The 21,626-nt window shown below is 40.3% G+C and overlaps 1 protein-coding gene across 12 annotated transcripts in view; it reads left to right on the plus strand.

Moving 5' to 3' along the window:
- The window catches only part of LOC131694274 (transient receptor potential cation channel subfamily A member 1), a 91,240-nt gene that overhangs the window by 68,197 nt on the left and 1,417 nt on the right, over nt 1–21,626 (plus strand). For 7 of the 12 annotated variants that reach the window (XM_058982858.1, XM_058982859.1, XM_058982862.1 and 4 more), the window contains 3 exons: nt 17,167–17,283; nt 20,812–20,974; nt 21,043–21,515. In XM_058982858.1, the coding sequence (XP_058838841.1) occupies nt 17,167–17,283; nt 20,812–20,974; nt 21,043–21,515 (753 nt within the window). The remainder of the gene's footprint in view (nt 1–17,166; nt 17,284–20,811; nt 20,975–21,042; nt 21,516–21,626) is intronic. The other 5 variants (XM_058982857.1, XM_058982868.1, XM_058982861.1 and 2 more) reach the window with 1 other exon arrangement.

Consider the following 21,626-nt stretch of genomic DNA (forward strand, 5'->3'; position numbering starts at 1 on the left):
TCTGCGAGGGTGACTGTCAAATTGCCGGCATCGCTGGATCGGTTCACGTCTTGACAAGTTTTGGTATCAACAACAGTCGTGAGTAGATCAGTTCTGCCCTTTTATGCAATTCTGACGTTAGCGCCAATAGGAATATTTTTCAGGAAACCAATTTTTGTGTATTGTGATGTTTTCAAAAGCACGAATAATGTTTCAACTATCTGTTCTGTACAAAATGTGTACAATTCATCGTAGATAATAACCAATTGCTTAAATTTTCAATTTTTGGCAAAAACCTTGTAAATTTTAGCTAACGTCACTTTTGCAAAAAAATAGCGATTTCATTTCACTGTTTTTATGCAATTCTGACGTACGTGTACAAACCAAAAGTACCGGGTAAAACGTGTCGTATATTATCTAGGGTGACCATATCAGACGAGTAAAAAACCAGGACATTCGAAAGGGTACTGCTTCCCCCCGTAACCGCTCAATCGACATTGCCTTTTCCGCATGTTTTCGGCTGCTAAAAAGTTATGGGGTCTGGCAGGCAGAGCTTCGACAGTAAAAAAGTTCTGGGAGTCTGGGAGGAAGAGCTCTTCCAGAAAGTCTTTCATCGGAATTCGATCACCAAGAACTTTTTCGGATTTACACACAGGCAGTTCTTGCTACACCACCTTAAACAAACGTTTCATGCTGAGATGGTCTGTGCACGACCGACGAGGAGTTTTCAGTACTAAAAACACGACATTGACGTAAATCAGAAACATCAGCGATCCCAACTAGATTCCCTGCGCTATGCCTGGTAATCTCCAATGACAACCATTATCTTTCGATTTGAGATCTGCAAAACCTACCGTTGTTACCAGCAATTTCTTTGCTTAATCGATTGTTATATGAAAACCGGCGGATAGCTTGGTGTAAATAATATCAGTTTGAGCCTGAGCTTGAAAAAATCGACATCGACGAACTTGAAAGAAAACAAAATTCAATTCATGCCCGTCGCGATGAATGAAATGTTTGGTTCGTTTCCCTCGTCTCCCGACACAGCGCATTCAGGTTTGGACATGTTCGGTTTCAGAAGCAAACTGAATTTTGTTTCTATACTACCTATGAGAGGGATTATTGAGCAAAAGTGCACCAGATATAGATTATACAGTTCACTTATGCTCGAAAATGTAGAAATATGCCAGCTTCTGCCTTCAAGCTGTCCACATAAAAACAAATAAATGCTTTGGTTGGTGAAGGAATTTATATTTCCTCTGCACTCAAGCATTCCATTCTGCATGAAGTTTCAGTCAGTTGGGAAGTTAATGAATGAGGGAGGCGATGAATCTGAATTTTGGTTTCAGTAAATACACGAAAAAATAAGTAACTGATTTTGAAATTTCGCAGCATACTCCCTGTTATTATGCTAAATTCGGTGGTTAGTCGCTGTTCAGCATCCAGGCGTGAAGGCATGTTAATCATCTATTAGCTGTTTCATTTATTTGACACGCCTCAATGCATTACCTGAGCATTACCTCTTTTAATATTATCAATGTGTAAATAAAAATAAATAAATCGAATTTTATTGTATATCCATCGGATCTTGTGTACGCGATTTATTACTTTGCGTAAAGATCTTATTTCTTGTTGAAGATCTATTTACTTCATTGCCTCTTGTTGCTAGCGGATCACTTAGTCCGCTTTCACTCGGTTTATCGTTTTCGTTCATGCTATCTTCGTTGTTAATGTTGTATGGGCTTTCACGATTACCTGGTTTGAGTTGTTTGTGGGGCCTATGGGTCACGATCGCTTATCCATGTTCTTTTTTATTTACTTTATTATCGGTGGTGCTGGAAGTTGATTGGGAAGTAGTAGGCGCATCACAATTATCGTTCACGTTGTGCGTAGGTTCTGTTGTTCCAGTATTCGTTGGTGCCTGAGCTGTAACTCCGGTGGTTTGTGATTTAGTTGATGTTGATGAAGGGCTGTGTGATGGGTATGCTTGCAGTTGATATTGCTTCGTTAGAGGTTTGTGTAAATGGTTTCTTGTAGTGTGTCTTCTTGTGTGTCAGCGCAGGGCTCGCAGGGGTTTGTCCTTCATCGATATTGACGAGGTACTCTTGGGAGATTAAAAAAACCATCGGAAGGTACAATTGGGAGATTCGACTGTATTAAGTTTTGTTTGTCGCATTCCGATTGAGGATGTGTATACGTTGCAGTTATGGTTGCGGTCGGTCGTAACTGCGATCTGGAGCATAGTGAAAAGCGAAGACTGAATAAATATAAATATATTAGGCTTACAGGAGGAAAACCAGGACAAATCAAGCATTTTCCTCGACTTCCCAGGACACCAGGACAGTCAATGCAAAACCAGGACATGTCCTGGGAAACCAGGACGTATGGTCACCCTAATATTATCGACCGTTTCAACTGAATTATCTGCAAATGATGATTACTTCCTTCAAGTTTCCGAGCCTATATGTGGTGGTCTGGTCAGATGGTCGGTTTTGGATCTATACGGATGTTCCGTTGGTTATGTCCGAGGGTCATTCAGTACATTTTCATTAATTTTTGTAAAGTTTAGCTGCAAGTCAGGCATTATTATAAAATGTATTGTATATTTTATCCTACATAACATGAACACTATAACTTCATTTTGGTATCATGTAGGCCTCTTTCAAGCAACGTGGAAGCAGTTCTGGGTAGTCCTAGTGAATATGGAATGCGCTACCCATGTTTGTGCAACATTTATACTTGAAGATACCTGCCATGCGGCACATTAACGATGATCTGCAGACATGTAAAGTCATCCGGAAACACGGAGAAACTTTACAACCCATTCGGTGATTCCGGATTCCTTTTCAACGGACGATTTTTTAAGTAAATATTCCTGTCACGCGGCACATGAAGGTGCACCAGCTCGGTTTTCTGCGAACAATGCTATCACATGTAAAGTCATCCAGGATGAAACGTTTTTGTTAAACATTTCTGTCATGCGACATATCAAATAATATCAACCTTATAATTTATGGACAATGCAAATTCAATGTCAAATAGGGACACTTTATTAGCAATTCTGGAATATGGAGGACCAAACAATTCTAGTAATTATTTCTGTCATGCGGCACATCAAATTCTGTGATCTGTGAAAAATACAATCAGTGTGAAGTGAATATTCCTGTTACACGGCACATCAAAATACATCATATAGGTTGTCTATAAACTATTCAAGCACATTTGAAGTCTTCCTAGTACACGGTTATTCTGGAGTTGATTGCATTTTTGGTGGATCAAGCGTGTCGAATAACAGGTGTATTCAGTTACAAACGTTTCACAGGTATGGGTTACTCATTTTGAATCCACAAAGTCTCTCAGATGGTTTCAAAATTAGTTTAGAGCCTTTATATATACAATTTATTAATGTTCATGTTATATTAATACCAGTTTTCATGCTATACTTTGAAAAATTAATGAAACTGGCTTAACATTGCCTCGGACTGACCCCATGAAATTTTCATATAAATTTGGAGCCGGATATGTGAACAGTTCAACTCACGGTTTATGAGACTTGAATAAATTCCATTTGATTTGCAGGTGTTTTGGTTGAAATTGGTTTTGAAATTAATTTGTTGGGTACCAATCAGAGCTGGACAATATCAGTTCAGTTGTATCAAAACAAGTGAAATAGATAGGCGAACAAACTGAGCCATCACTCATTGTACTGAACTTTCAGTTGAATGCATCAGTCACTGACATTGACTGCCAGTGAAGTGATATTTCAAAAAATTTCACATTATTGATCAAACATTCCGTTCGACATTGATCCTATGTTTGCCTGACAGTGATCCGATGCTGATCCGACATAAGTCCAATATTGGTCCGATGTTGGGCTGAAATTGGTCCGATTTTGGATCGACATAGGCCCTATATCGGTCTGACGTTGATCTGACATTGGTCTGATGTTGGTCCAACCTTGGTTTAACATTCCATCTTATACCCCCCATCATCGTTTCTTGCTTGATCGAAATCATTCAGTAAGTTAAATGATGTTAGTGTTGAATTGATATTCGTCCGCAAACGTGATAGCTCAAAACGGGAGGATATCAGCTATCAACTGATTTCACTGAAATTGTTCAGCTCTGGTACCAATTGCGCACTACAATGATGAAATATAGAACAACAGCGGTCAAGGTTTTGAACAAAAGTTTTCACCAAGATACATTCGTACATTATTATGGTATGAAAAATACATGTTGAAAAAGACTAATGGCATATTCGTTTTTGACAGTGCACTACACCGGTGTAGTCGGTGCTACACTCATTCAAACTTGGGTGTAATCAGTCTATCTCTTTCTTTGCACTTCACCGGTGTAGCACCAAGAAAAAACGAAAACGCCATAAGCTTGCTGATTTAAAGAAGCATTCGAACTTGCACAGGAGACTTCTTTATAAAATATAAATAGTTAAGAAAATGTATCGTGTAAAGAACTAATTTGAATACCACCCTAGCATAAATATAACACCACCCTAGCCATTTTCATCACAAAATGGTGCTTATCTAGCTCCCAACATTACTTATGATACAACAGCTTAAGAATAAATTGTTTTGCCTTGTTAAATATACCTTCAATACTATATTACACCGGTACGTCACTTTGGTAAAAAAATGGCGTCTACGTCACTTTGTTTTTCTCGTTTTAAAAGGCCATTTTGCATAATTTTTTAAAGACAATTTCACTGAAAGACGTGGATTTTTGTGGAGAATTCAGAAATAAGAAAAAATGAAATTTGACCAAAGTGGCGCTTACGTCACTTTTGCATACAAGGGTAGAGTTGCACAGCAAAGGTCGGTCAACGAGCTAGCAACAGCAGCTAAGGAGGAAAAATAATGAACGAACAACACGAACTCCGAGAAAATTGGAATATCATTGTCTAGAGAAATTTCACAGTTGGTGATCTCTACGCCAGTATGGCTAAGAACTTCATGGCTTACGAAAACGGGCATCGGCATCGGGAAAAATTCCGCCGCCGAGAAACTCGCAGAACCAGCTAGTAGATAAATAGGAACGAGTATCGTCAAGAAGGATAAGAAACCCCATGGAGATGGTTATAAAAAGAAAGTCGTTATGGTCGGCGTCTCGACAGATGACGATATTTGCAGCTGACCTGAGCAGGTCAGTTATACCACGAATGTTGGATAGCAAGCAAGAAAAATTTTGCAGCGTGCAGCAGAGATGCGCTTAATAAGTTTTCATAACTTGCTCGCTCTGAGTTGCAGGTTCGATTCTGGCCGCCAGGCGATGTATTCACCACATTAAGGGGTGCTCAAACCGAAACTAATTTTGTTTTATGGTTCTACAATTTACATCTTTTATAATGTTAAGGTTTATGTGTACATTGGTTAAAAAGGAAAAAAATCAGTGACGCACAGCCACACATCCGAGCGTTCCAAGAGTGGCCGTCCAACCATCTTCACGTCGAGGAGCGCCACGGTGGACATGATAATCCTAGATACAATTGTCTGAAACAGGATATTCAATAAGATTTTCAGTGAACCAAAAATAGTTAAATAGAAAAAAGTTTGAATTCCGAAAAATGCCATCATAAAAATCGAAGGACAATTTGCCCACTTTTCTTCAAAATAATGGGGAGAAACATTTTCTATTCAGTTTTCCGTGATTCATCGATCGGCTACACATGCATATTTTATTCTCATAAAAATTAAATCAAATCGTTGAATAGTTTTTGAGTTATAATGTCCGCCGAATTAAAAAACGCGGTTTCCAGAAAAAAAAACGCTATTAAAGTTAGCGACAGATTGAAATCATTGAAACGCATAGTCGTTTAATGCAAAAGAAGGTCAGCGTGACCACTAAGATTGTGCCAGCCTTTTCTAGAGGTTCAATACTAACAATCAAGCGAATAAAAAATAATTTTTTACCCACTAGACTAGACGCCCCCCTTAATTTATTTTCGCCATAACACTCAATGATTTCAATTTGGTTCTGTTTATTTTTTTTTTTTTTCAATTTGTTTATTTGATAAGGCACGTATGCGTTAGCTTAAAGGTGCCATTTTTTCATTGTTTTACATTTTGAATTTCTTAAAACTAGGGGGTTACACATTTCAATATTATTTTGTTTTATATAATGAAACTAAAAAAAAGAAACTTTACAGCTAACTTATACATATAAAAGAGGGTATAATATAATATTCGTAAGATTTGGGGGACGGATCATTTTGTGTGTTCTTTGTATAGTAATTCACTTTATGATTTTTAGAAGAGAGATTGTAGGAGAAAATAATTATTAACTAAGCGGAACATTTTATAAGCTTATTAACTAGAAATAACTAGAAAGAGTGGTTCAAGATTAAGGGGAATTAATTAGGGCTATTTTAAAGTAGTGGTACTGTTGTGCATTTCTTAACGAGATTAAATATTGATCAACTAAAACTAGAAGATAGGGGGGCACATAAGTTTTGGGAATATATTCAAGGGGAGAAGGGGGTGAAGTCATACATCTGTGTATCAGAGACATGGGAGGGAGGGTGGACAAGGCTGAAGGGGGGGGGGGAGATATATATACTTTCAGTTTCCGGCATCAGGAATTAACGGCCAGGATTACAGATTCGAACGGATTGATCAACTAACACTAGAAGATAGGTGGGCACATAAGTTTTGGGAAGATATTCAAGGGGAGAAGGGGTGAAGTCATACATCTGTGTATCAGAGACATGGGAGAGAGGGTGGACAAGGCTGAACGGGGGGGGGGGGGAGGGGGATATAAACTTTCAGTTTCCGGCATCAGAAATCAACGGCCAGGATTACAGATTCGAACGGATGTATCAAGTATTGGGACGCCGGACGGTTTTCCTCGAGCCGGCAGGGGTTCCTCCAGACGATTTCGTAGTACGGCTCAGATACGGATCGGAAACACACCGCGTTGCGCGTGTGATATTGTACTGTAGATCTCGTGTTGTTGGTTCATTCGACAGATGTTTTGTCTCGTCTTGGAGTCGTATCAAACCATCGTTGGGGTACGGTAGGCGGAAGAGGGCACTTCTGGGAATGATAAGAGAAAAGATAGGGGCATTTAAATTTGGATATTGATGGTTTTGAGGAACGTGTATATAAGGGACATGTAGAGAATATCGCGGCTTGCTAGTACATCTCGAACCGGGACATTGGGTGATCTTCCTCGGGCCCAAAGGGAATCGAATAGTTGAGATCTGGCAGAACAGTACTCGGCGCATGCCCAGACAACATGTTCGATTTCGTGATAACCGTTGCCACAAGCGCAGATACCGCTATCCACGAGCCCAATACGCCGGAGATGTGCGTCCAGCGTGTAGTGATTGGACATGAGCCGAGACATCACGCGAATGAAATCCCGACCCACATCCATCCCTCTGAACCAAGGTTTCGTCGATACCTTAGGGATTATCGAATGTAGCCACCTTCCCAGTTCACCATTGCTCCATGAAGTTTGCCAACTTTCGAGGGTTCTCTGATGAGTGATACTGAAAAATTCGCTGAAGCTAATTGGTCTTTCATATATGTCACCTTGTAAAGCGCCCGCCTTAGCTAAAGAGTCCGCTTCTTCATTACCTGGAATGGAGCAATGCGAGGGAACCCAAACTAAGGTAATCTTGTACGATCTTACAGACAAAGCACGCAGGCGCTCCCAGATTTTCCCCAGAAAATATGGAATGTTCTTTCTAGGTTCCATTGAACGGAGAGCCTCGATTGAGCTGAGGCTATCCGAGACAATAAAGTAATGATCGGTGGGCAAAGTATCAATGATCCCAAGGGTATACTGAATAGCAGCAAGTTCTGCGACGTAAACTGAAGCAGGATCATTGAGTTTGAATGAGGCGGTGAGGTTTTGATTGAATATACCGAAGCCAGTGGAGCCGTCGAGGCTTGACCCGTCGGTGTAAAACATCTTGTTGCAGTCGACTTCTCGAAATTTACTATGAAAGATGCTTGGGATCACTTGCGGACGTATGTGATCCGGGATTCCACGAATCTCGTCTTTCATGGATGTGTCGAAGAATACAGTTGAATCAGAAGCATGAAAGAGATTGACACGGTTGGGATAGTATGAAGAAGGATTGATATTTTGTACCATGTAATCGAAGGACATAAATCGGGTTTGAGAATTGAGCTCGACAAGCCTTTCGAAATTTGCAATTACTAACGGGTTCAAGATATCGCATCGGATGAGCAATCGATATGAGAGTTCCCAAAATCGATTTTTCAGCGGAAGGACGCCCGCCAGCACTTCTAAACTCATCGTATGTGTCGGGTGCATGCAACCCAAAGCAATACGCAAACAACAATATTGGATTCGCTCTAGTTTGATGAAATGTATGTTCGCAGCGGAGCGGAAACAGAAACTCCCGTACTCCATCACCGACAATATTGTTGTTTGGTACAGCCTGATCAGGTCTCCTGGGTGGGCACCCCACCATGTTCCGGTTATTGTACGGAGAAAGTTGATCCTTTGCTGGCACTTCTGTTTGAGATACCTAATGTGACATCCCCAGGTTCCTTTAGAGTCGAATCAGACCCCGAGATATTTGAAAGTTGAAACCTGAGCAATAGTTTGACCCATTAATTGAAGCTGTAGTTGTGCTGGTTCACGCTTCCTTGAAAATACGACTAGCTCAGTTTTCTCCGTGGAGAACTCGATACCTAGCTGGAGGGCCCAAGCAGACAAATTGTCCAAGGTATCTTGCAATGGTCCTTGCAGATCGACGGCTTTGGGACCTGTAATAGAGACCACACCGTCATCTGCAAGTTGCCTTAGCGTGCAGGAATTGACAAGACATTCGTCAATGTCATTCACGTAAAAGTTATAGAGAAGGGGGCTTAGACATGAGCCCTGGGGAAGACCCATGTAGCTAATTCGTGATGTCGATAAATCACAATGCGAAAAATGCATATGTTTTTCAGACAGCAAGTTTAGCAAAAAGTTGTTTAGAGTCGGTGAAAGACCATGCTGGTGCAGCTTCTCAGAAAGAATTTTGATAGAAACTGAATCAAAAGCCCCCTTTATATCTAGGAAAACTGATGCCATCTGCTCTTTGCTAGCATAAGCCATTTGAATTTCTGTTGAGAGCAACGCAAGACAATCGTTCGTCCCTTTGCCTTTGCGGAAACCAAATTGTGTATCTGACAGTAAGCCATTTGCTTCAACCCAATTATCGAGGCGAAACAAGATCATTTTCTCGAACAACTTTCGGATACAGGACAGCATCGCAATCGGTCGATATGAGTTGTGGTCGGAGGCTGGTTTTCCTGGTTTTTGAATGGCGATGACCTTCACTTGCCTCCAGTCATGAGGGACAATATTACCCTCAAGAAACTTATTAAATAAATTCAACAAGCGTCTCTTGGCAGAGTCTGGCAGATTCTTTAACAAGTTAAATTTGATTCTGTCTGGCCCTGGGGCTTTATTGTTACATGATAAGAGAGCAAGTGAGAACTCCACCATCGAAAACGATGTTTCGTTCGCGTTATTGTGAGGGGACGCGGCACGATAGATCTTCTGTGCCGGGGCGGAATCCGGACAAACCTTCTTGGCAAAATCGAATATCCAACGGTTTGAATATTCCACGCTCTCATTAGTACTGTTTCGGTTTCGTAAGCGCCGGGCCGTACTCCAAAGAGTGCTCATCGATGTTTCTCTCGTTAGTCCGTCGACGAACCGGCGCCAGTAGCTACGTTTTTTGGCTTTTATCAAACTCTTCATGCGCGTTTCCGCCATCGCGTACTGTCGGTAGCTAGCTGGCAGCCCGTCGTCCCGGAAGGTCTTATACGCAGCGGCCTTCTCCGCGTACACGTCTGAGCACTCTTTGTCCCACCATGGATTGGGAGGACGCCCGCGTGAATTCGCGTCTGGTACGCGTTTAGCCTGAGCTTGAATCGCGGTATCGAGAATCAAGCCAACCAGGAACCCGTACTCTTCCTCCGGAGGAAGCTCTTGTGTCGATTCTACTTTTTCGGATATCGCGGACGCGTAGCTCTTCCAATCAATATTTCGTGTGAGGTCATACGAAACATTGATTGTATTCGGTGGCCCTGAACCGTTAGCAATATTAATTACGATTGGCAGATGGTCGCTGCCGTGGGGATCAGAGACTACCTTCCACATGCAATCTAACCGCAGCGATGTCGAGCAGAGGGACAGGTCTAAGGCGCTCGGTCGCGCTGGAGGGGCAGGAATCCGTGTCATTTCACCCGTATTCAAAATGGTCATATTGAAGTTGTCGCAAAGCTCATGGAGTAGGGTAGATCGATTATCGTCATGAAGGCAACCCCATGCCGTGCCGTGGGAGTTGAAGTCACCTAAAACTAGCCTCGGTGCGGGGAGGAGTTCCGCAATATCGCAAAGCCGTCGGTGGCTAACTGAGGCTCTACGGGGGATGTAGGTAGAAGCAATGCAAAGATCTTTGCCTTTAATTCTGGTTTGGCAAGCGACAACTTCAATACCTGGTGTCGAGGGGAGGTCGATCCGATTGAAAGAATAGCACTTTTTGATCCCCAAAAGTACTCCTCCGTAAGAGTCTTCTCGATCCAAGCGAATAATATTAAAATCGTGAAAGTGTAGGGTTATTTCTGAAGTGAGCCATGTCTCGCATAGGGCAAATGCATCGCATTTCAAATTATTTAGTAAGATTTTAAACGAATCGATTTTCGGGATAATGCTTCTGCAATTCCACTGTAGAACAGAGATTAAATCCTTGACCTCGTTCGATGAATTAGCCATCGAAGGATACAATCGCTGAAAGGAGGGGCCATTTCGCAGTGAACTGCATCAAGAATGTTTTTACTGCGGGGAGAAAGCTTATCAAGATACTTTTAAGGGGTCAGAAATGTTTAACGCTGTAAGAATACGGTCCACAATGTCAGAGAAATTTATTAAGCCAGCACTGTTTTCTTTCTCTGGCTGAGATATGGGAACACTTGGGGTTTTTGATGTTCCTGGAAGTGCTGGGAACTCCTTTTCTGAGCTCAGGTTACTGAGACCGGGAGCGACTTGCTTCGGTTTTGCACCAGGACTTCCTTGAGTAGTTATTTTAGGGGGACCATGAAGAGACACCTTCTGGCCTTTACGACGAAGCTTGGAAGAGGAAATGTTCTTCCTTTTTCTACTACTTCTAGGCACAGCAGAAGATGTTCCCTCCTGGGGTTCATCACAGTCGCCTTCGTCAGTAGACAAGTTGGTAAAGATGTTCGTAGAGACAGGTGGCGTAGCTATCTTAAGCATTTCTGCAAAAGATCGCTTAGAGCGTCCATGAAGGGAACGCTTAAGATTTTCCTCGCGCTGTTTGTACGCGGGACATGAAGGGAGATCATGTGGGTTTCCCCCACAGTAGAGACACTTTTCGACATCTCTACCACAGGAATCATCCGCATGACTCCCACCGCATTTCCCACAGCGGGCTTTATTGCTACAATGGAAGGCTGTGTGTCCCAATTGTTTGCAATTAGTACAGTTCATGACCCGCGGCACAAAGAGGCGAACAGGTAGACGAACCTTGTCAAAGAGGAGGTAATTGGGCAGGGCAGAGCCGGCGAAGGTCACCCGATAAGAGTCTGAGTTGACGTATGTTTTCTTCCCGTCAGCTGCGACTGATGCTGAATGCAAACGTTTGCATTCCAGTATCTTCACTGGCTTAAGCATGGGGTCTTTGAAACAGCCAGTCCCATATTTTAGCAGGTCCTCGCAATTCAGACTCGAATCGGAAACGACCCCACTGACTTCAACCCTGCTAGCTGGAATATACACCCTGTACTCCCTCGTAAAGGGCTCGTAGCCAGCAATATCGTTTGCCTGAGTTGAACTGTTAACCACCACCCGAAGCTTATCAGGGCGAATTTTCGATATTTCTGCCACGGCCGAATACCGATCCGTCAGAACTCGAGAAATCTGCAACAGATTCAAACACTTTTTTTCTTTGGTCCGAAAGAAGATCACAAATGGCCCGGTGGCCGAGCTCGGATATACCTTGAGCCGGGGAGCCGATTTTATTTCGACGTCCATCTCACCTTGAGATGAACCGCCGTCAGGGGAAGTCATTTTTGCACGGGCCTATTGCCCAGTGCACGTTATTAAGACAACCAAGAAGGGGAAACGAAAACTAATACTTAGCTTGTGTATGTAACGGTATCCAGACGGCTTACTAGAAGAACACTGCTTCACTTAACTGACCGGCTAACGGTACTCAGAAACAGAAACACAAAAGAAGGGAAAAAAATATTGAAACCTCAACTAGGCGTAGAGTGTGCAAATAACCTTGAACGCGGATTAACACTATTTGTCGCTATAGAGTGTACGGACCGATGACAAAAGACTTCTATCTCGACTGAGTGCTCGATAACGAATGTGGATTTGGTTCTGTTTAATTCATGTTAATATGCGGGAACATTTCGTAATACTAGAGTAGAGTAGGGTCAAGTAGGTCAGTTCTTTTGGCGAGCTCGTGCGATGATATTTTTGCACTGATTTTGATAAGCAAGCACTCGTTGGAAAGGTTATACATCTGGCAACGTTTTGGCAATAATGATTGTATGCCTGGCTAAATATTTTTCTAGCTAAGTCCAACAAGGCGAAGGAACTTTTTTTAAATGTTTTTAAAATCTAGGGGGCTTGACAGATCACCTTATTCGAGGTTAAATAAATCAACGCGCCTAGAAAATCAGGGGCTCAACTTTTATTTGAAGAGTATAAATACTGCAGATCATTGAAAACTTAATAACAAATAATAAATGCAATCCATTGACGTCATTCAGGTAAGAAAATGAGGAGTGCAAATGATGTGAAAAATCATGAAACCGCGGAAGGAAATGTTGAAAAAACATGTTTATTCAGTAGCTGCGTAGGCCTTTGTACTTGATAATGATTTTTTCGGTGTCCTCGTCATCGCCATAGTGTGAAATTGAAGTTGTGCATTCCAGCTCACGTAGTTGCTTTGCTGTGCGACGATCACGTTTGCACTTCGGAGGATTTTTTTTTTCATTCTCTTTTTAGATCGTGTTTTTTTCGATTGATTACTTCAAAAATACCGTAAATTATTGTATTGTTAACTCACCCGAAATATCTGACGCGCTTTTATTGATGACGAGCACTTTCCTTTCACACAAGTACGTAATGGTTCGAAAGGAACCTTGAATTGTTCAGAGGCTGATCGAATATTGACGCCAGCTGGAACAGATGCTATTGCGTTCTTTATGTCTTCTTCACTTCATTTTGGCGTTTTTGTACGAAATTATGCACAATATTCCTGTCAAAGTAATTCAAATTGACATTACAGTAGTGACCTATAGTGCCCCCGAATGGCTGACCTATCGTACCGTATGTTTCATGTTGATATCCATATTTTTTCCAAAAACAAAAATATCGAAAACCCAACACAACAATCGTGTTCAACATTAATTTTTGCGTAAGAAAAAATTCACTTGACATTTTTTTACATTGATTAAATGTACTGTACCTACTGAAGACGAATGACAGTGCGTTTTCAAAGAACAACACACAAACACACAAATGACGCCGTAACTAATACACTTAAGCTTTTACGCAGTTTTTTGCGCGGTTTTTTACGAGGTTTTTACGCGGATTTTCCAATTAAAGCGGTTTTTCAAAAATATTGCAAAAGTCCTTTTGAATGCAAAAGACTCAGACTTTTTTCTGAAAAAAATAAGTCCTTTTAAATGCAAAGTACTTAGGAGAATTTTGGCAGTTTTTTTTTTTGGATTTGGATTTCGCAATCAACACGGGTTTAGCAATAATATTCTTAAGTCCTTTTGAATGCAAAAGACGAAGATTTTCGTAAAGATGTAAGAGACGGGTCGGGAAGACTCCTTATGGCCCGTACATCAACAATATGCGTATTTTTGGAATGGTCTTGTCAAGTAGGTGCCAGAAATAAAATTTTGATGCCATTTCGGAATCCAAGATGGCGACTACCGGTTTAACGAAATTCTTTATAACACAATCCCTTTTACGCGGATTTTCCAAATAACGCGATTTTTCGCGCGGTGCGTATCCCCCTCGTAAAAACCTGAGTGCACAACTGATCCACGGTAACAGCCGAAATGACAGCCGTCAATGATGTTCTCTACCGTGTATCTAATTCACGCAACACGAGCGACCTCGACAATAACAAGCAAAGAGAATGCTCTATACCTATTGTACCTATTTGACCCCATGCTACTCTACTTAAAAATTTCCGAGAATAGATCGAAATACACTCAGGTTTTTTTACGCGGTTTTGACATTAAAAATGTCTTACTCCACTATCTGGGGCTAGGTGTCATTCTAAAATCTAAACTATCTCCCATGTAACGAAACTATGTAAGGTTTGCACGCTTATAACTCCGATATTACTAGATGGATTTTAATCATTCATACACCAACCGATTCAGAAACACCTAACTTAAATATTGGTAATAATTTAATATCTCCCCAATAAAAGTAGACTTTTGGAAATTGGTAAAATTAAAAAGTTCACAAAAAACGGGAAAAATACCATTCGTGAGGCAGATTTCTCAGACACAGCCGTCAAAAGAGGGCAGCTTAGTTGCTCAATGAAACACGAAAAGTCATAAATAGAAGCAACGCATGTCCGCTTAAATCAGTTGTTGCTCTTATCCCACACGAGCAACGTCGTCTCCGGGCGATGCAATAAGCGCTATCGATTTTCGGTAACGTTGGCATTTGCACACACTCGCACCTAAGTGACTAAACCATATACGGTTAGTTTATAAATAGAGGTGACGCGTACCCGTTTGAATCAGTTTTTGTTCTTATGTCGAACGGGTAAGATCATGGCTGCAGCGTCTGGGCACTACAATAAGCGGTAGACGCTATGCATTTTCGGCAGCGGTGGCCGTGTGCGGATTTGTCGGGTACCAGCATGGTGTCACAGAATTATTTGCAAAGTGGGTGGGCGGGGTGGTTTGGATTTTCAATACGGTGTGTGCTGCTTAAGGCTCAAGTTACCTCAAGGCTTGGTAGTATGCGTAAGAAAAATTGTGTTCAGCTTTGCCACCAGATTATCCATTTAAACCTTTTCAAAACTCTAAAAGAAGAATATCAGTCGATTTATTAGATCATCACGATTCAATTCATGCAAAATACCTGCTGGAAAAACCATCAGCCTAGCTAAATGGTGCTTTTGAAAAAGTGGCTGTGATTTTTTATCACACTACCACACCGAGCTGGGGTACGCAACACAACTGCGCAATGAAAAAACCACAGCCACTTTTTCAAAAGCACCATTTAGCTAAGCCGATGGTTTTTCCAGCAGGTATTTTGCATGAATTAAATCGTGATGATCTAATAAATCGACTGATATTCTTCTTTTAGAGTTATAAAAAGGTTTAAATGGATAATCCGGTGGCAAAGCTGAACACAAATTTTGCTACGCACACTACCAAGCGTTCAATTCTAACACATGCCTTAAAAAGGTAACTTGAACCTTAAGAGTGTTGCGTTTGAAAAAAATATATTTATTTTTATGCATGCGTGTGCGTTGTAACTTGTTAATCCATGTTTACGGCGCTTTGTAGCTGCGTAGGGTAAAGAGCCTTTTGGTTTTCATGTTTCATATTTCGGTTATATGTTTTTATCAGTAAGGCAATCTGACAACGTGCTTCTGTAGTTATTGCACTGTTCAGCAGCGTAGTATTCTATATAGGAGAGTACACTCAGGTTTTTTACGCGGATTTTGAAATTTACGCGGTTTTCATTAACACGTTTTTTTTTTAAATTTACGCGGTTTTCATTTACACGGCCTGTATCGCCTGCGTGAAAAATCTGAGTGTAATTGCATCGGAAACAATCACATTCCCAGCAGAACTTTTTGTTTTCTAATTTCAAACACTTTTGTTTCGTACTGCACACAACGGAAAATTTTAAAACAGAACTTACCGTCCCAGCAGCAGTTGAAGCGGGTGTTCTTTTTCGATTCAAATTCAAGCCATGTCTTAAGCGTTACTGGACTTAAAATTGTTTTCCCAGCTTAACCAGTCAGAATATCTGTCCTACCCTATGTATTTAAAACACAGTTCTAATTGCGTTTTAAGGTATACAACAAATACGGTTGGGTATACTAATTTAAATTTTAAAATAAATCTGTTTTAAATTATGAAACAAACCGCTGTACTGAAGATATAATTATGTCAGTCCTATTACCACATAAAACACCTATATAACATAAAACGCTGCAGAATTGGTTTAATAATACAATGTTTACACTACAGAGTTATAACACGTTTTAATAATTAGCAACAAGAAAAATGTCACCAAGATAGCATAAAAACCCGTTTTAACTGGTAGTGCGAACGTTGCATAACAATGTAATTTATCAAATAATTTCATTTTTCCACCACTAATCGATCAAGAAATACTTACACTTAAGATTGTTTACTTTAGTTCATTAGTACATTATTGAAAATTTAAATGGAAAATGATATTTCATATTTTATGGAGAATCTGTATATTTCCGTTGGCGGGCGTGGGTTTCCTCATCACAGCCCTCAATATGGAACTTTTCTTTTGAATATATTTTCTGGACAGACCAGCCTATTTTTACTAGATGGATCAGCCAAATAATGCCAATCACCTAGTGAGATACTTGATTAATTAATAGATTACCGTTAAAAGACCTTCAATAAATTATGTTTTAATGGGGAAGGTATATAGCAAATTGTAACATATGAAAACAGGTGAGTGAACAAGAACGTGTGTCGATATGTGTGATAGATAAAAAAGCTATATTTTTAATGTCACCGTGGTCGTGTCCTGTACACAACCCTTTAATTTTTCATTTTTTAGTGCGGTATTTTTTACGCGGATTTTGAAATTTACGCGGTTTTCATTTACGCATATTTTGAAATTTACACGGTTTTCATTTACGCGAATTTTGAATTTTACGCGGTTTTCATTAATGCGGTTTTTGAAATTTACGCGGTTTTCATTTACGAGGATTTTGAAATTTACGCGGTTTTCATTTACGCGGATTTTGAAATTTACGCGGTTTTCATTTACGCAGATTTTGAAATTTACGCGGTTTTCATTTACGCGGCCTGTATCCCCCGCGTAAAAAAACTGAGTGTATAGGAATAATGCACTGAATATATGCAATCGATTGGCCTAGATTCTATATTAATTCGTTTATTTTTCTTAGGTCGGTATCTACGTCGTGATGTTCCTGGAAATTCTTCAGACACTCATCAAAGTGTTGACGGTATTTTCAATACTGATAATCGCCTTCGGACTCTCGTTCTACATATTGCTATCAAAGGTAGGTGATCAAGATTGCCAAAAATCTATCCACTAACTTACTTTATTTACATTTTTTAAATTTTTAAATAAAATATCAATAATTAATGTCATCAGTACTTGAATGAATTCTTTTTATGTATACATTTTAATTATGGAGATTTTTTTAAATAAAATATGCACTGTCATTTCTTACCATGGGTTGGTGAAAAAATCTGAAATTATTGAATTCAAAGGCAAATAAAAAGAGTGGGACAATTTCTCTATTAAAAATGCTTGAGTGTTTATATTTGTGTTTGTATTTGAACAATTGAAGTCCAACTGGCATTGAGTGGTAATGAACTACCTAAACCAATTAAACTAAAATGGCAACAAAAGGTTTCGAAACTGTCGGTAACATCATTAAAGCGACGGATCATTCCAAAATCGGGATCTTGGTAGCGTAGTTTATGTTGCGCATTTCAGTTTGCAGCAGTGTTCGAGGGCGAAGAAAATGGGTTGAAGTGTAGAGGATAATTTGTGATAGAGGATCGGGAACATCATATTCAGCCAGAAGAAGCCTTGATATAAATGTAGCTTGCCATATGTGTCATACGAAGTATGACCGTAGTGATTCATGGCATCGAAATCCATCATAACAAAACTTTACATTATTTTAAATAAATAGTAATTTTGTATGCCAAATTATAAGGAATCACACTGTGTAATGTTTATGCCAAAATGAATTATGAAAAATAAAACATTGCCTCATGTCGTGCGTTGTACTGTACAGTACTTGTTGAAACCCTAGCCCGGCTTCAGAGGAAAATACAGGGGGGCACAGGGCCGTCTTTAAACTACTCGGGGCCCCTGGGCACTATTAAGCTTAGGTACCCATTTAATTGAACAGGTATAAACAGCTGTCAAGAATGAGTATGATCAAAAAAAGCATTACGGAACCATTTCTACTCCATGAGACTCTTTCATATTTAAGACAAATCAGTCAACCGTGTCGAACTTATTTAAAAAATAAAGTGGGATTCAAAATATATGGAGAAAGTGAAGTGTAGTTGCTGATGTCCAAATATCATTGCGTTGCGTTGCGAAGCACGGTGCTATTCGTGGATTGCATATTAACGATTATCAGGTAGTTGCTCATCTGGCTTGTGAGAAAAATTATCGGGAATGAACTTTATCTCTTTTGAGTTCAGTAAACCAATAGCATAAGTGTTGATTTAATATCTACTTAAGGAATATCACCGACTCAGCGACGCTCCCATAGGTATTACGGAATTGGATTGAAGGACAGGTATAGGTCTAGGATTCGAAACAAGCAAGCGATGCGACCACAAAATGAATATGTTTTTATGTGGTGGGAAGGTTAGTCTCCGAGTAAACGGAAGAGCGTCGTTGTTAATGTCCAAATATCATTGAAAGATGATCTGAGTAGATCTTAAAAAGTTATTTGTTTTCCCGATCGATCTGACCGGTAGTGGCAAACGGCCTAACACAATATTTCACTTCGCTTACAGATGGTCGAATTTGGAAATAAATCGATATTATTGTGAGTCCAAGCGCGCGAATCCCCTTGAGATTTCTTCTTCTTCTTCTTCTTCTTCTTCTTCTTCTTCTTCTTCTTCTTCTTCTTCTTCTTCTTCTTCTTCTTATCATTCTTCTTCTTCTTCTTATTCTTCTTATTCTTCTTCTTCTTCTTCTTCTTCTTCTTCTTCTTCTTCTTCGTCTTCTTCTTCTTTTCCTTCCTTATTCTTCTTATTCTTCTTATTCTTCTTATTCTTCCCATTCTTTTTATTCTTCTTCATTTTCTAGTTATTTTCCGTCGGCCTATTTCCACTACGAGGCAACACACCGACGCCAGAGAGGTGACTACACTATTTGGACTAGATATTGACCCAACAACTCATGGACCAGGGAACGTTATTCCCTTCCGAAGAAAGGCGGGACCACAGATTTTTTTCACATCAAACAAATCTTTTTCATTTTTTATAAACGACTAAGAGTGAGTCAATTTTCCTTTATTTATGTTTTTAACGCCATTCAATTAGCAAGGGACTGGAAAATGAAGTATATTTTTCAATATTAAGAGCCATAGTACTCAGGGGAGAGCAAGGTGTTGAAGAAAAAAAGTTTAGAAAAGCGTGAAAAGGCTCATATGAGCAAGCTTAGAGTTTACCGGCCACTTAACCCTTTGTCTGCTACTGCAGAAGTCAGGATCTGTTGGCATTAGAAATGCGAATCACCTGGGTCTACGGCATGTCCGGACGAGCGTAAAGCAACTTGTTACTTCATGCTGTCGGTTCCGGCTTAACTTGTGGTTTTCAACCAAATCAGGCAACATTTTAGGCCTTGTCCGACTTCTAATCTCGACGGCTCCACTGGCTTCGGTATATTCAATCAAAACCTCACCACTTTAATCAATCTTAATGATCTTGCTTCAGTTACGTCGCAGAACTTGCTGCCATTCAGTATACCCCCGGACAACCTCAGGTCTCAGGAGGGTCTTCGTTCGGTGAAACCCAGAAAGCACATTCCGTATTTCCTGGGGAAAATATGAGAGTTCTTGGGTGCCTTACCTTAGTTTGAGTCCTCTCGCATTGCTTCATCCCTGGTAATGAAGAAGCGGACTCTCTAGCTAAGGCGGGCGCTTTAGAAAGTGACATCTACGAAAGATAAATCTGTTTCAATGAATTTTTCAATATCTCTCGTCAGAGAACGCTAGGAAGTTATCAGACATCGTGGAGCAATGGAAAGTTGCGACGGTGTCAACATTCTATCATGCCAAAAGTATCAACAAATCCTTGGTTTAGAGGAATGAATGTGGGTCGAGCCTTCGTTCGTGTGTTATCCCGGTTCGTGTCCAATCACTACACATCGACGTATTGGGCTCTAGATTAGTGCCATCGGCGCTTGTGGCGACGGTTATCACGATATCGAACATATTGTCTGGGCATACGCCGAGTATTGTTGCGCCAGATCTCAACTATACTGGCAAGCCGTAATCTCCTCTACATTTTCCTCGCATACAGCTTCCTAAAACATCAATATACAGATTTAAGTGCCCCATTCTCAAAAGTGTACTCTTTTCTCTGTATCGTACACCATCGATAGTTTGATACAACTTAAAGGTGAAGCGAAACATATCTATCGAAAGAGTTAACAAACACGGGATCTACAGCACAAACATCATACGCGCAGCTCGATGTGTTGCTGACATGCAGCTGAGTCGTATTACGAAATCGTTTAAAGGAATCCCTGTCGGTTCGAGGAGGATCATCCGACGTCGTGTTGTTCAGTGATTAAGGCCCCGAGTCTGTAATCAATACCATTGATCTCTCATTTGCCTAAAACTGAAAGTTAATATTTTTTCTCCCTGTCAGGGTGGACTCTCTCTTTTGTCTCTGATACCCAGATGTAGAAATTCAAAACCTTCAAGCTATCGTAAACGTTCCTTATAAAATAAACGAACTTAATAAAAAACTAAACTAAATGAATAAAAAATTCTTGTGCGTCATTCAACCTTTAACATATTAAATCTATTTAAACCCATTCACAGATAGTCAACCCACAGGCGAACAACTTATCGTTCTCGTCGATTCCAATGTCGTTGATCCGAACCTTCTCGATGATGCTGGGAGAAATAGACTTTCTCGGAACGTATGTTCAACCATTCTACAGCTCGGAGTTACCATTTCCCATTCCTTCATTTGTGATTCTCTGTAAGCCAATATATTTTTGTATATCTTCTTACATCCAACTGCATAATTTTTTCACATAATGGTGATAGGTCTCTTCATGATACTGATGCCAATCTTGCTGATGAACCTGTTGATCGGTTTGGCGGTTGGGGATATCGAATCAGTTCGCCGGAATGCCCAGCTCAAGCGGTTGGCGATGCAAGTTGTTCTGCACACCGAGCTGGAAAGGAAACTGCCTCAGATGTGGCTTGAAATGGTTGATAAAATGGAACTTATCGAGTATCCTAACGAGAAGAAATGCAAGCTCGGATTTTTGGACTCGGTCCTACGGAAATGGTTTTGTAACCCATTTACAGATGACAGCAAAGGTGGGGTAAAGAAAAACATGTTTAATTTAAATAGGAAACTTATTCCTTATTATTTGTCTACAGGAGGTATCGATTTCGTTCTGGATAGTCACGAGGATTACATTGTGTCCGAGTTGGAAAAACAGAAGCGCAAAATACGAGAGATTGGAAATTCACTAGACGTTCAGCATCAATTATTACGGTTGATAGTGCAGGTTTGTAGCTATAAACCTCGCGACTCCATTGATAGGTTGCCAATCGATGGAGGTTGCATGAAACATTCGAAGACAATCTAACGATGGCACATTTGTTATATGGTTTTTCTT

The sequence above is a fragment of the Topomyia yanbarensis genome, chromosome 3 (assembly GCF_030247195.1).
Source record: "Topomyia yanbarensis strain Yona2022 chromosome 3, ASM3024719v1, whole genome shotgun sequence".
In the NCBI taxonomy this organism is placed as follows: Eukaryota; Metazoa; Arthropoda; class Insecta; order Diptera; family Culicidae; genus Topomyia; species Topomyia yanbarensis.